Source organism: Hevea brasiliensis, chromosome 10, assembly GCF_030052815.1.
Source record: "Hevea brasiliensis isolate MT/VB/25A 57/8 chromosome 10, ASM3005281v1, whole genome shotgun sequence".
NCBI lineage: Eukaryota > Viridiplantae > Streptophyta > Magnoliopsida > Malpighiales > Euphorbiaceae > Hevea > Hevea brasiliensis.
The window spans coordinates 90,330,274-90,345,705 of NC_079502.1; the positions used below are offsets into that span (position 1 = coordinate 90,330,274).

The window sequence follows — 15,432 nt, forward strand, 5'->3', positions numbered from 1 at the left end:
ACAGAGCTTCACCAATCTATAAAAGCATGAGCACTGCTTTGAGAGTCAACAGAAACGCCTCTAAGAATTCATACAGCCATTTTTTCGAGAACCCGAAGCAATCCTTCAGAAAACATCCAATAATTACTCGGAAAAAGGTCAACTTTTGCATAACCCAAATCACATACATATATTGGAATATATCAGGGCATATTTTGCGATGCAACAGATCAATCTAACAGCACAAAGCTTGAGAAAAGATTCTACAAATCAGGCTTCATATGAGAAACAAATCAAAAGCCCCATACCAATTGTAATTAAGCCAACCAACAAAACTAGTTTCGCACATAACTAGCATAATCAAAAGAGTGGACAAGTATAAACCAATAAAAAGAAATTAAAAAAAAAAGTGCACATGTCCAACAATGCCGAAACTGCGTTTTTAGCAGCCTCTGAAATCAGTAGAACAGATCTAAAAGGTTAACCTTAGAAAGCAATGCTCTTGAGCTTCTTCAGATCAAACTCCTTGTACTCCAATCCTTTATCGTGAAGAGTGGAGATAGCACAGAATAATTCTTTTTGAAGAACCAATTATTCAGCCAGGAGGAGGAAAAAATGATAACTCTCCTTCAACCGAAGAGAAGTCTTCTCCTATTGTACACATAATTACAACAAGCATCTTGAGATGCTACCTCACAAAACCTAGATGTATAGTTAAGGCTTGGAAAGACCTATGCAAGTTATAGGTAACACAGCTCTACTTTCATAGAAACTACATAACCAAGTCACACAGTCTCATCTTCTAAAATGCTTGGACCACAAGTAGACTACAGCAAAACAAACTAGTCCAAAAATGATTACTTGCAAGATATGATTTGATCTCTGCTGGACAATGGTCCGGTTCAACCTTCTCATGCCACTTTTCACCCCTGCCTCAGCATTGCTCACCAGCCTTTGCTGATGGAAGAACCAGAAATAGCAACTTGTAAGAATGTAATTTGTTATCCTTTGCTAAAAAGAAGATACTTTGTAAGACATTGTGATTTGTGACTTCCAAGGGCTTTGCATAGTTCTTCACTTTTATGTTGTAAGACTGCTGGAAGACAGAGAGAGAAAAAAGAAAAAAGAAAGGGAAAGAAAGAAAGATAAAAAAGAAAGGGAGGGAGGGGAGGGGAGGGGGACACCCCTTCTATGTTGCCTCTAATTCCATTCTAGACTATATTCTTCCCTAAAATTGATATTTTCAACAAAAACATTGAAATTGTAGCAAAATACTGATTCTACCTTTGTATATAGGAATACCCAATCCCCATTCAACATAACTTTTCTCCTTTCTTCTCATCTCTTGCCATTGACTCTCAATAGAGTGATACATGAAAGAAAACTGAAAATTTTGAAAGTTCCTCATCACAGAGAGAGCAAACAAAACCTTAGATCTCTCCAACAATGCTATCAAGGTTTCTATCTTACCAAATTTATACAAGTTGCCTCAAATGGTCACTCCTTAACCACCCAACACAGCCCCCGCCCCCTAACTTCCTTCTTACAATACAATAAAGAAGTAGAAAAATATAATTTTCTCAATTTAATTAATTGCATTTTAATTTGAAGTGGGAACAAGCATGTTATTTTATGTGGCTTGAATTTTTAGTACGTCTTTATGAACCCGAATTGTGATCCGACTCAAAAGTTTAACTTTACGACCTAATTTGAATGAAAAGCGAGGTCTGTGATGGTAGAGGAGGGCACAGGCCGATAGACTCCTGCGGTATAGACCAATATAAATATTGCAATATTCTGCCATTTGCAGTAGATTTGTGAGATGTTTGGAAAACACATTGAGGCTAGGTTTTGAGAATTCTGAATGATTGTATCTTGCTCATTTTTATCATAATGTAACTTTTTCTCTTGCTTTGCCCGTGGACGTAAACCTTACAGTTTAACCACGTAAATCTTGTATTATTCTTCTTTTATTTTCTATACTTTGTGTGTGATTGTGTAATTGTGTGTATCTTAAATTTGCATGCCTGCTATAATAAGGCAAGATGGAATGAGAGGAAGTAGGTAGACAAAAGACTTGACTGTGAAGTTATAGCGGTTTAGTGTGTCTGGGCCTGATTCATTCTATGATTTGGTGCTATGGGAAAAGGAAAAACAATTTTCAATTAGTTCTTGCACAATCAGGGTATGAAATAAAACGATTGTATCATTGTAGCTACTAGAGTTTGGGGACTCCGTTAATTCGTTAAGAGGTTACGAGAGGCTTTGGTTGAATTTTGTAGGTAACTTATCCATTGACTAGGTTTCTCATTTTCTGTTTTTGATATCAGATTAGCATCCTCATTCTTAAATTGAATTTCTTTTAAAATTTATATAAAATAATACATTGATGTAAAAAATGACATGTTTTTATACCTTGAATTAGAGAAGTTCAGAATGGGGATAACTAATGAAAGCCTGAAGGGTATCATGGTCAATAGAGCAGTGAAACTGGTTGCATAGTGGAAGGTTGTGATTTTGGTGCTTCATTTTTCCCCCTTGTCTTGGTAATATGGGAATGCCATGGCTTTTGGGAACAGGAGAAAGCTGGCGGAAGAGCTATTGCAGAAATTCAAAATAAACTGCTATTAAATTCAAAGCCATCAAAACAATAACAAATAAGCTGGAAGATGTGTCTTATCCCAACAAATGAAAGCTGCTTCAAAAGTTGTATACAGTCATCTTCTTTTTGTTTTGAAGTGTTTGGAAACTATCTTTTCTATCATGCCATTGTACTCTGGGAAGCAATTTGAAATAGTGAAGTTTAGTTGCATTAACATCATGATATTGCACTCTATGATAATTTACTCTTCATGCCTATGATTTGAATTTTGAAGTTGAAAAGAGTTCCACTTCACCTTGGATATCAGTAGTTGGTTTCTTTTCCTCATTTTTTTTATTTCCTCTTTTTCTCCCTCTAGGAATATAGTACATCATTATCATGATTCATGCCACATCATCATCTTTCTTAAACAAAAATTAGTAATTTGGACTTAATTGTTATGATAAGAGCAATTTCTAAGAAATTGGACAGAGCTCTGTGTATTCGCATTTCTGTACATGGTACAGAGGGTAAGTTTTTGTAAGAGTGCAAAGTATCTAGGAAGCAAAATATATATTTTTTTAAAAAAAAAAGGAAAAGAAAAGAAAAAGGGTGCGCTTAACATTAAATCGAACCCAATATTGGAATTGAAAAAAAAAAAAATTCTAAACAAGCTTCAAGACTTCCAATGAGCTCATGTCTCAGATTTATTTTATATTGGAATTCAGAGATTGGTGATTTGTTTTCAAAAAGGAAAAATGGGAAAAAGGAATGGGAAAAAAGTAGAGGAAAACAAGCCGGAAAATTTACCAAATCAGAGATGATGTCATTCTGAATTCTAGCTTCTGTTTCAATTTCTTGAGCCACCTGCAGAGAAGTCCTAAAAAAAATTACAACAACAGTAATAATGAAAAACAAATTTACCAGAACAAAGTCAGCCTATTTTCAGCGTAGATTAAGTCACACTGAATTTATAAAATTCAATTTTATAAACTAAAATACTTAAGGCTAATTCAACAAATCCTTCATAGGCATTCTAGCGACCCTACCTTAAAAAGTGGTCAACTCCAGAAGCCAAACACCACTTACTTACCTGGATAGATGTTCCAGTACATAAACAATTAAGCAGAAGCAGTAATTTTTCAGAGCTTGTACCAAACACAGAAATTTAATGTTGCAACAGTTTAACTTCAGCACTTTACCCTCATATATCCTTGTTGGTTATATATAGATATACACAAGTCTGACATCTAGGATGTATTCTCATATCCTAGACATACTAACTCTCTTGTTAACAGGTGGGAAATTTTGACTTCTAGATGTAAGTATAATCATGTTTGCTTATTGATTTTGATGCGGGGCCTGGACAACAAGGCAGAATGGTTTTTTTTTTAACTAATTTTAATTTCCAACAGTCCTAATTTATATAGGACATCTTGTGAAGACTTTCAGCAGCTGTAGAGATTATATTAGAATTAGTTAGGAAGTTTTCTACTCTATTTAGGACTTATTAATGTTTTTCTACTTTATTTAAGATTTAGTTTTCCTATTTAGTTTATACCTTCTTATTGTATTTTGGTTTATCTATGTAGAAAGAGATGATTCTCCTTAATTTCAATTAATCTGTACATGGGTATCTATATACAATTGATTCCTATAATTGTATTTTACTAATTAGGAAGAAATCCTAAATAAGAAATCCTAAATAGGAATACAGAACATAGAATATATAGAGAAATAATATAGTGATTGACTTTTCATAACACTCCCCCCTCAAGTTGGAGCATAGATATTAATCATGCCTACCTTGTTACAAATGTAGTCAATCCTAACTCCATTCAGAGCTTTTGTGAAAATATCTCCTAACTGCTCTCCAGTTTTGATGTGTCCTGTTGAGATGATCTGTTGTTGAATCTTTTCACGAATAAAGTGACAATCAATCTCAATATGTTTGGTCCGCTCATGAAACACCGGATTAGAAGCAATATGGAGAGCAGCTTGATTATCACACCACAATTTCGCAAGCAGGGAGGTCTTAAAACCTGTCTCATCTAGTAATTAAAGTATCCACATTACCTTACATACAGATTGTGCCATAGTTCTGTATTTGGATTCAGTACTAGATCGAGAAACTACACTCTGCTTCTTACTTCTCCAAGATACCAAATTTCCTCCAACAAAAACGCAATATCCAGTAGTTGACCTCCTGTCAACCTTAGATTTAGCCCAGTCGGTATCTGAAAAACATTCAACATTCAAATGCCCATGATTACCATATAACAAACCTCTTCCTGGAGTGCTTTTCAGATAACACAAGATTTGTCCCAAGGCTTTCCAATGAGCAATAGTTGGGGAAGACATAAATTGACTTACCACACTAACGGCATAAGCAATATCAGGACGAGTGACTGTAAGGTAGTTCAATTTTCCTACCAATCTCCTGTATCTCTTTGGATCTTCAAACAACTCACTATCCCCTGCTAACAGTTGTAAATTTGGAGTCATTGGTGCACTACAAGGCTTAGCACTTAATTTTCCTGTCTCTGTCAATAAATCGATGACATATTTTCTTTGAGATAAAAAAATACCCTTCTTACTTCTCATAACTTCAATACCCAAGAAATACTTTAACAATTCCAAGTCTTTGGTCTGAAACTGGATTTGGAGGAAGTTTTTAAGAGATGAAATACCTGCAGAGTCACTTCCAGTGATGACAATGTCATCCACATAAACTACCAGGAGAATTATACCAACCTCAGATTGCTTATAAAATATTGAGTGATCACACTTACTCTTTTGCATACCAAATTTCTGTACTGCTTCACTGAATTTCCCAAACCAGGCCCTAGGACTTTGTTTCAAGCCGTAAAGAGACTTCCGAAGCCTACAAACTTTACCCAACTCCCCCTGAGCAACAAACCCATGTGGTTGCTTCATATACACCTCCTCCTGAAGATCACCATGAAGGAAAGCATTCTTGATATCTAATTGGTGCAGGGGCCAATCATATGTAGCTGCTAAAGAGATAAACAAGCGAACAGAAGTAAGTTTAGCTACAGAAGAAAAAGTGTCAGAGTAATCAACCTCATATGTCAGAACATATCCTTTTGCTACAAGGCGTGCTTTCAACCTAACCATAGAACCATCAGGATTTACTTTTACTGTAAATACCCATTTGCAACCAATAGCTTTCTTACCAGTGGGCAAAGACAACAGTTCCCATGTACCATTAGCATCTAAAGCCTCCATTTCCTCTTTCATAGCAGCACACCAGCCAGGATGAGACAATGCCTCACCCACAGTATTAGGGATAGGAACAGAGTCTAAAGAAGTAACAAAACACCGAGAACAAGAAGACAATTGATTATAAGAAACAAAAGAAGAGATAGGGTAAGTACATGAACGTTTACCTTTACGAAGAGCAATGGGTAAGTCTAGATTTGAAGTATGAGGTACAGGATCTCCCAACGAAGTAGCTGGTGGAGGATCTGAGTCAGGAATCTCCAATCTCCTGGAATAAACATGAACAACGGGAGATCGAGTAGGTCTAGAGACAGAAGAAATAGGCTGTGGGAGAGGACTAAACATTGGTTGGACAGTATATATTAAGAGATCATCCTTCTCCCCCTGACTCTTATACATAGATATGTGATTAGCAAAGCTACAGGATCATCCTTTGGCATTGTCACTTCTTAATATACGTATAGAAATATTAAATTGAGTTTTGATTTCATTACAAAAGGCATAAAAGATAGAAAACAACTTAAAATGATTCTTCATTAAATATAACCAGGTAACACGAGAGTAATCATCAACAAAAGTAACAAAATAATGAAATCCAGTTTTAGAAGTAACAAAATAAGGATCCCAAACATCAGAATGAACTAACTCAAAAGGGGATGAAGCCCGTTTATTGACTCTAAACACAAAAGACAAATGATGATGTTTTGCAAACTGACACGACTCACATTCTAGTACTGATAAAGACTGAAACTGAGGACACAACTTTTTCATGGTAGACAAAGAAGGATGGTCCAATCTACAATGAGCTTCAAGAGGTGCTAAGGTACTGGAGCAAACAAGCAACCGCGATACATGATTTTTCAAAATGTAGAGACCACCTAACTCACGTCCTCTACCAATAATCTGCTTCGTCATAAGATCCTGAAACAAACACTGGTCAGGAAAAAAGAAAACATAACAATTTAAGGTACGAGTAAGTTTACTAACAGGAAGTAGATTAAAAGAGAATTTTAGTAGACACAAAATAGATGACAAAGAAATTGACGAAGTCGGGTTCGCAGTTCCAGAACCCATGACACAAGAATTAGAACCATCAGCTAAAGTAACTGTAGAGGAAGTGAGATTAAACTGAAAAGCAGATAGAAGACTAGAATTACTTGTAATGTGATCTGTCACACCAGAATCAATAACCCATTTGGATGAGGAAGACACAAGGCATGTAGTGGATTTACCTGACTCAGCGATCGCAGTGACAGGGGAGCTGGTAGGCTTTAGAGATGCCTGATACTGGAAAAACTGTGCAAAATCCATTGCAGATACCAAAATAGTTTTCTCAGAGGAAGATACTGTAGAATTCTTTGCTGCCATATTTGTCATCTGTGATCGCTGATTTTTCCTCTGAAGTTGCGAACAATTATATTTTGTATGGCTAGGCTCATGGCAATAATAACAAATGACTCATCTTGAGTCCTGATTAGAACTAGCTTCTCCATTATGCTGATTACTTTTGTTGCCTGTAATTCCTCCTCTACTTCCTCTTCTATTACCCTGTTGTCCATTTGGATTACGGCTAATAATAGCACTACTGGCAGGCTGAGAAGATTGTGTACTCTCTGTACGAATGACCCGTGTGAACGTTTCATGCAAAGAGGAAATCTCAGAACTGGAGAGAATCTGAGATTTAGCAGTCTCATACTCTGAAGGAAGGCTTGAAAGAAAACTCATAATGACCATTGCTCCCTGCTTTGAACTTTCACATCAGGACTAAAAGGCAACAATACATTAAGTTCCTCATATACCCGTTTAAAATCCATAAAAAAAGTCGTGAGAGACTTATCTTCTTTCTCAGCACGGTAGAATGCCTTACAAACATCATAAATACGGGAGATATTCCCTTTACCAGAATACAGACCTTTACCAGAATACAGAAAATCTAAGTAATCCATCAATTCCTTAACAAATTCACAGTGATTAATTAAACTAATTACCTCACTGTGAATCGAGTTCCGAAGCTACAAAAAAAACCGAGCATCATCCCTTAGTCAAGTTTGTCGTGTATTATCCGTAGGTGGATCTTTAGTAAGGTGATCATCCTTATCAATGCTACGCAAATAGACCCTAACCGTCTTACTCCACTCCAGGTAATTCGAACCATTAAGTTTGTGTTCCGTGATCTTAGTCATTACCGGAATCACATTAGAAATAACATTCTTATTGTCTACCATTTGTTGAGACAAAGAAAACTGATCGAAACGCTAATCTAAAGTGCTTACAGCAACAAAATAATCCAAAATCACAAATCAAGCAAATATCGAAATAGGATTTGAGAGCCAAACCTCAGAAATCCTTTAATGGTGTATTGGATCAGGCAACAGCACACAGTGGTGGAATGAGGGGGTTGAGGCGACGCCGGCGATGTTGATCGGAGTCGAAACGGCCCGTCGGCGGCCAAAGTCTCTCCTGAGCTGGGTAGTGAGAACAAATAGTCACCCTAAATAGATGACCTGCTCTAATACCATGAAGAAAGAGATCATTCTCCTTAATTTCAATTAATCTGTACATGGGTATATATATACAATTGATTCCTATAATTGTGTTCTACTAATTAGGAAGAAATCCTAAATAGAAATACAGAATACAGAATATATAGAGAAATAATATAGTGATTGACTTTCCATAACAATCTAAAATTCCTATTTAGTACTTTTACATTCCTATTAGGTTTAGGAGATTAATATCTATAAATACCCTTATTTACATGTAATTTGGAAGATAGATTATTATTAATAAAAAAATTTAGTTGAGGTTTCTCTTCTTATTTTAACTATTGTGCATGGAGTGTATTTCTATTTGAGTTTCACACTATATTAAGTCGTATCAGAGCGGAAAAATCACCCAAATCGAGTTGGCTTACCTTACTAGAGGTAGCAATTACAATGGTTCTTGCGATGGTGATCGAGGAACTAGAGCCCTTTACCATAGGGACAAAACGTTGCAACGTGGGAGCAACGACCAGAGCGACGGATGAATCACAGATTTGAGCGTATCGAGAGACACCTCAAAGAAATTGTAGATCGTCTTGGTATTTTGGGAACTAAAATAAATAGGAATTGGGTTAACAAAAGAAGGCTAGGAGGTGGTGTAGCTCGTGGTGATCCCATTTATCGACCAATTTCTACATGTAGGCAATATATCTATCATGATGATTCAGAGGAGGAAGATGACTATGAACCAATCAAGTTCAATAGGCATCACTATTATGATGATGATAGAAAAAGAAGTGCAAGTTATCTTGATATTCTTAATTTCTATGGGGATCTCAATATAGAGAAATTTTTAGATTGGATCGCGAATGTGGATAGATTCTTCAATCATGTGGATATAGCATTTGAACAACGAGTCCAATTGGTGGCTTGTCAATTGAAAGGTGATGCTTCTGCTTGGTGAAAATGGCTATTGGCTACAATCTAAAAGGAAGCGAGAAGGAAAAGGGCTAGTTCATACATGACTTATAATAAAGTATTAGTTGAAACAAGAATTTTTGCCTCTAGATTAAAAACTCAACTCAACTCAACTAAGCCTTTATCCCAAAAATTTGGGGTCGGCTATATGGATTCGCTTTCTCCACTCTAAACGATTTTGGGTTAAATCCTTAGAAATATGTCATGCTTCTGGGTCATGTTGTACTACTCTCCTCCAAGTCAATTTAGGTCTACCCCCTTTTTTTTTTCTATCCTCTAACTTAATGTGCTCTACTTGTCTAACTGGAGCCTCCGTATGTGTACGCTTCACATGACCAAACCACCTCAATCTTCCTTCTCTCAACTTATCTTCAATTGGCACCACTCCTACCTTTTCTCTAATACTCTCATTATGTACTTTATCTAGTCTAGTATGGTCACTCATCCACCTTAACATTCTCATCTCTGCAACTCTTATCTTAGATGCATACGACTCTTTCAGTGCCTAACACTCACTACCATATAACATAGCTGGTGTATGGCTGTACGGTAAAATTTTCCTTTCAATTTATTGGGAATCTTACGATCACATAAAACTCCCGTGGCACGTCTCCACTTCAACCATCCGGCTTTAATCCTATGACTAACATCCTCCGCACATCCCCCATCTACCTGATGGACTGAGCCTAGATATTTAAAGTGATTACTTTGGGACAGTACTACTCCATTCAAACTAACTCCTTCCCTATCACCAATTTGGCCTTCACTGAACTTGCAATGCATGTATTCTATCTTCGTTCTACTTAACTTAAAACCCTTTGACTCTAGAGTACTTCTCCAAAGTTCTAGCTTTCTATTGACTCCTTCTCGTGTCTCATCTATCAGAACAATATCATCCGCAAACATCATGCACCAAGGAATACTCTCTTGTATATGTTTCGTCAGTTCATCTAAAACTAATGTAAAAAGGTAAGGGCTTATGGCTGATCCTTGGTGTAATCCAATTGAGATCGGAAAATCTCGTGTCCCCTCCCACTGTGCGCACAATAGTAGTTGCTCCTTCATACATATCTTTCAATACTTGTGTGTACTTAATAGATACCATCTTTTGTTCTAACACATTCCATAAGACCTCTCTTGGAACACTATCATAAGCCTTCTCCAAATCAATAAAAACCATGTGTAGATCTTTCTTCACATCTCTATATTTCTCCATCAAGCTTCTAATGAGAAAGATCGCTTCCATAGTTGAACGACCGGGCATGAAACCAAATTGATTGAGAGAGATAGAAGTATCATGACATAGTCAATGCTCCACAACTCTCTCCCACAACTTCATTGTATGGCTCATGAGTTTAATTTCCCTATAGTTTGAGCAACTCTGTATGTCTCCCTTATTTTTAAAAATAGGTACTAAAATACTCTTCCTCCATTCATTAGGCATTTTCTTTGAGTTTAGAATCTTATTAAATAATTTAGTTAACCATGCCACTCCCATATCTCCCAAATACTTCCACACTTCAATTGGTATTTCATCGGGTCCACAGGCTTTACCCACTTTCATTCTCTTAAGTGCTTCCTTTACTTCTAAAGATCTAATCCTTCTAGTATAATTCACATTCTTTTCTATTGTTCTATAATCTATATTCACGCTATTACCATTTTGACTATTATTAAAGAGATCATTAAAATAATTTTTCCATCTTTCTTTAATGTCCTCATCTTTCACCAACACTTTTCCTTCTTTATCCTTAATGCACCTAACTTGATTGAGATCTTGACATTTCCTTTCTCTCCTCCTTGCTAATCTATAAATATCTTTCTCCCCTTCTTTAGTTCCAAGTTTCTCATATAACTTTTCAAAGGCCTGTGCTCTTGCTTGACTAACTGTCTTTTTTGCCTCTTTCTTTGCTATCTTGTACTGTTTATATACCTCATTATTATCACATTTAGGTAATTTCTTATACCATTCCCTTTTTCTCTTCACTGCCTTTTGTACTTCCTCATTCCACCACCATCTCTCTTTTGAGGGTGGTCCATGTCCTTTAGACTCTCCAAGTACTTTTCTAGCTACTTTTCTAATCTTTGATACCATCGGTATCCACATATCATTGGCTTCCATATCCAACTTCCATATTTCGGACTCGAGAAGCTCATTTTTGAACTTCACTTGCTTTACTCCTTTGAACTCCCACCACTTTGTTCGAGCTACACTATTTCTTCTGATCTTACTTGAATTGTTCCTAAACTTGACATCCAAGACCACCAGCCGATGTTGACTTGTTAAAGCCTCTCCTGGAATGACCTTGCAATCCTTGCATAGAGCTCTATTTGTCTTCCTGGTTAAGAGGAAGTCGATTTGGCTTCTATGTTGCCCACTTTTGAAAGTCACTAAATGTGACTCTCTTTTTATATAGTAGGTATTTGCTAGTATTAGGTCGTATGCCATAGCAAAATCCAGGATACTTTTTCCCTCCTCATTTCGACTGCCAAAACCAAAACTTCCATGAACATTCTCATAACCTTGTCTATCACTTCCTACATGTCCATTCAAATCTCCACCAATGAAAACATTCTCTTCATTCGGTATGCTTTGCATTAAATCACCCATATCTTCCCAAAACCTTTGTTTACTCTCACTGTCTAGTCCTATTTGTGGGGCATAAGCACTAACTATATTTATTGTTTCTCCTTCTAGTACTAGCTTTACTAGTATAATTTTATCTCCTACTCTTTTCACAGCTATTACTGCGTCTTTCAATGTCCTGTCTATGATTATGTCCACTCCGTTCTTGTTTCTCTCCTTTCCGGTAAACCAGAGTTTGTAACCTGAATTACCTACTTCCTTACTTTTCTCTCCTACCCATTTAGTCTCCTGAATGCAAGCAATATTCACACTTCTCCTTTTCAAGGTATCCACAAGCTCCATTAATTTTCCTGTAAGTGATCCAACATTCCAAGTACCAACCCTGATCCTCCTCCTATCCTGCTCCTTCCTAATTGGTCTCCTTCTATGATATATTCTATTATTTTCTATGTCTATCTTGTGTTCTGTTCCACTATTTATTCTACTATCTGTCCTATGGACTAATTTCTTTACCCACACCCGTCCATGATGTAGGAACCCTTGCTCACTTAACACCACACCCGGGCGTCGGCACGGCGCGTTGCTTTCGGTGAACGCCCTACACCCTTGCACATTTCTCACTACACCCGGGCTCCGATGTAGCGCGTCATTGGTAGAGGACGCCCCAACGTTTATATCATTAGAATATGAAACTTTAATGGAATTTCCTTTTGCTATGGTTGAAGACAATGAGCTTCAATTGAAAATCATTGGGCTAACTATTCTAGAAACTAAGACCGATGAATAAAAGTAAGAAAAGCTTCAACAATATGTTTTTGCAAATATGGAATATCAAGCCTTGGAAACTTCAATGGAAGTTGAGGAAAGGCAACACATGGAGCCAATATTGAGGATTGGAGGAAATCAAGCATTGAAGATTGAAGACTTTCCTAATCAAGCATTGAAGATCAAAGACTTTCCTAACTCCTTAATTTCTATTGTTTCCTTTGATTTTATTTGTCCAGGTGTTCTTATAGAGACAAAGGTGAAGGTGAAGTTGATCAATTCAATCTTGTTTGAATCTCCATTTTTTACCTCATCAAAGAAGGTTATGAGATGTACTTTTCCAAAGAAGCTCTTTATTCTTTTCCACTTTAAAATTCGAGGAAAGAATTATTCTAAGTGGGGGAGAATGATGCTGGAGTTGTTTTGGCTATGTTGTTGGATCATTGCAAGTTATTTCAACATGAGGATGATTTTTTTTTTCAAGTGGAGAAGTATGATACAGGGCCTGAACAATAAGGCAAAACATTTTTTTTTAAACTAACTTTAATTTCCAATAGTCCTAATTTATATAGAACGTCTTGTGAAGGGTTCTAATAGCTATAGAGATTATATTAGAATTAATTAGGAAGTCTCATACTCTATTTAGGACTTATTAATATTTTCCTACTTTATTTAGGATTTTGTTTTCCTATTTAGTTTATATCTTTTTATTGTATTTTAGTTTATTTAAAATTCTTATTTAGTAATTTTACATTCCTATTAGATTTAGGAGATTAATATCTAGAAATACATTTATTTACATGTAAATTGGGAGACAGATTATTATTAATAAAAAAATTCAGCAGAGGTTTATCTTTTTATTTTCACTTTTGTGAATGGAGTGCGTTTCTATTTGAACTTCATGGTACGTCAGATTTAATTAAAAAGGAGAGTAAAATACTGCAAACGCTTATAGAGGAGTTGGTATTCTTGGAAAACAATAAATGTAAACTTGTTTTTAAAACAACCAAGAGCAAATGTTTGACTATAGAGTGATGGAGATATGTACCATTTGGGAAGTCATACAAAAGAATTCCACGAAAAGAAAACAACTAAACTGGACAAACAAACTAGTTGAAATATGTATGATAAATAATTTATACAAGCAAAGAACAAAAAACTAACATCAGAAGTCTACTACTAATATAATGAGAGAGACAACGATAGAACTTACTTTAGCATGGTTTGAGAGAGAATTTGGAATAAAGAGAAATTAAGTTTGCACGCACTAAAAAGTCAAGAGTTTCAGTGCTACAGTTGAATCTGGCAATGAAATGAAAAAGTTTTCGTAGAAAAAGAAGATAGAAGAGATATAAGACACAGATAACATCAAGTCTGCTAACAGGGAAATTTTTTGGAAAGAATGCAAAACCAAGAAAGTGATGTTGCAGAGATTGTCGGGAAACAATTTTAACATCTTGACTAAGGATTAAGCCAGATATCAATGACAAAGGGGGTTCAATACCACAGAATAACAGGTGATAGCATGAGATGGAGAAGCTCCCATAGCAAATTTGGGTTAATGCATCTGTAAATTCAAAACTTAGCAAGGAAAATATACAACCATTAAAAATTTACAATTTAAACATGGTTTTGAAACTCTCACTTTTCAAGAAGACATTACTTCATGATATTGACTAATTTTACCAATACGAATCTATTTAATGGTTGACCTTTCTTGTTTAACAATTGTCTTAAATCCAATATAAGAACACCCATAAGAGACCAAGAAAAAAAAGTCCACATACACCTACATGCTTATCCAGCATATCAATGATAAAATAATGACATTATCATTCTACCAAGATTGCAGAATAGTGAAAAAAACGAGAACAGTGAAAATGGGGATCAATAAAGTAATGATGACGAAAATAAAAAGTGAAAAATTTGCATATAACGTTGCAAGCTCAAAAAAAGTACAAACAACTTGAACATTCTGAATCTCAACAAAAAACTACTAGTAGGTCTACAGGATACTGCACTCTGCATAAAATTCCAGAGGCATTTCTTTTCGTTCCTCCTTTCTTTTTCACCAGTGGCATCAAAATGGAAAACCCATTAAATCTTTTATTGAGCTACTCCAAACCAAACCCAAGTATAATAATCCTTTAAGAATTAATAATAAAAATATAGTAATAATTAAACCCACGTTGCCAACAGCATCAAATTATCCACTCAAAATAAAATAGCAGGAGCTTATTAGTAACGCGTACAATTTTCAGTTGGCTGACTTGTTTGTGGAGACCCAAGATTTCTTCGTCAAGGTCTGCATGAACTGGATCAATCCTCACCTGAACCTCTTCAGAATTCGCCACCGCTCTAGCAAAGGAGACTTCATCAAATTAAAATTAAACGTGATAAAGGAGAGATCTTTATTACCTGGATCTGTAAGGATTTGCCATTAGAATGGACTGGGAGAAGGAATCAGGAAAATGGCGAGGACTGAGCTGCCCTTAATCTAATATGTTTTAGATTTTTTTTTTAATTTAAAAATAATAAAAATAGCCTATTAATTAACTAATCTTAACATTAAAAATGAAATGATATTATCATTCAATATTATATAATTATATTCTTATGAATGAAAATTTAAAGAAAAATGATTAATAATTATTTAAAAAAATTAATTTAAATTTAATAGATATATAATATTTTAAAATTTTAATATAAATATAAACTATATTTCACATAATTAATTAAAAAATTTATCATTAAAAAAATTATAATATAATTATGAAAAAATAAAAAATAAAAAATAAATATTTAATTATAATTAC

The 15,432-nt window shown here is 35.4% G+C and overlaps 1 protein-coding gene across 1 annotated transcript; it reads right to left on the reverse strand.

Moving 5' to 3' along the window:
* Nucleotides 1-240: 240 nt before the first annotated feature.
* LOC110634470 (bet1-like protein At1g29060) lies at nt 241-15,057 on the reverse strand. Its single transcript, XM_058128626.1, has 4 exons — nt 15,035-15,057; nt 14,869-14,974; nt 3,371-3,427; nt 241-936 (listed from the first exon to the last, which is right to left on the reverse strand). Exons 1-4 carry the CDS (start codon nt 15,055-15,057, stop codon nt 775-777), a joined length of 348 nt encoding a protein of 115 aa, XP_057984609.1. The 3' UTR covers nt 241-774.
* Between the last annotated feature and the right edge of the window lie 375 nt (nt 15,058-15,432).

Coding starts and splice junctions, on each gene's coding strand:
- LOC110634470 (XM_058128626.1), bottom strand. CDS start 15,057: ATGGCAAATCCTTACAGATCCAG. Junction 14,975..15,034: donor GCAAATCCTTACAGATCCAG/GTAATAAAGATC, acceptor CTCCTTTGCTAG/AGCGGTGGCGAATTCTGAAG. Junction 937..3,370: donor ATGACATCATCTCTGATTTG/GTAAATTTTCCG, acceptor TTCTTCCATCAG/CAAAGGCTGGTGAGCAATGC.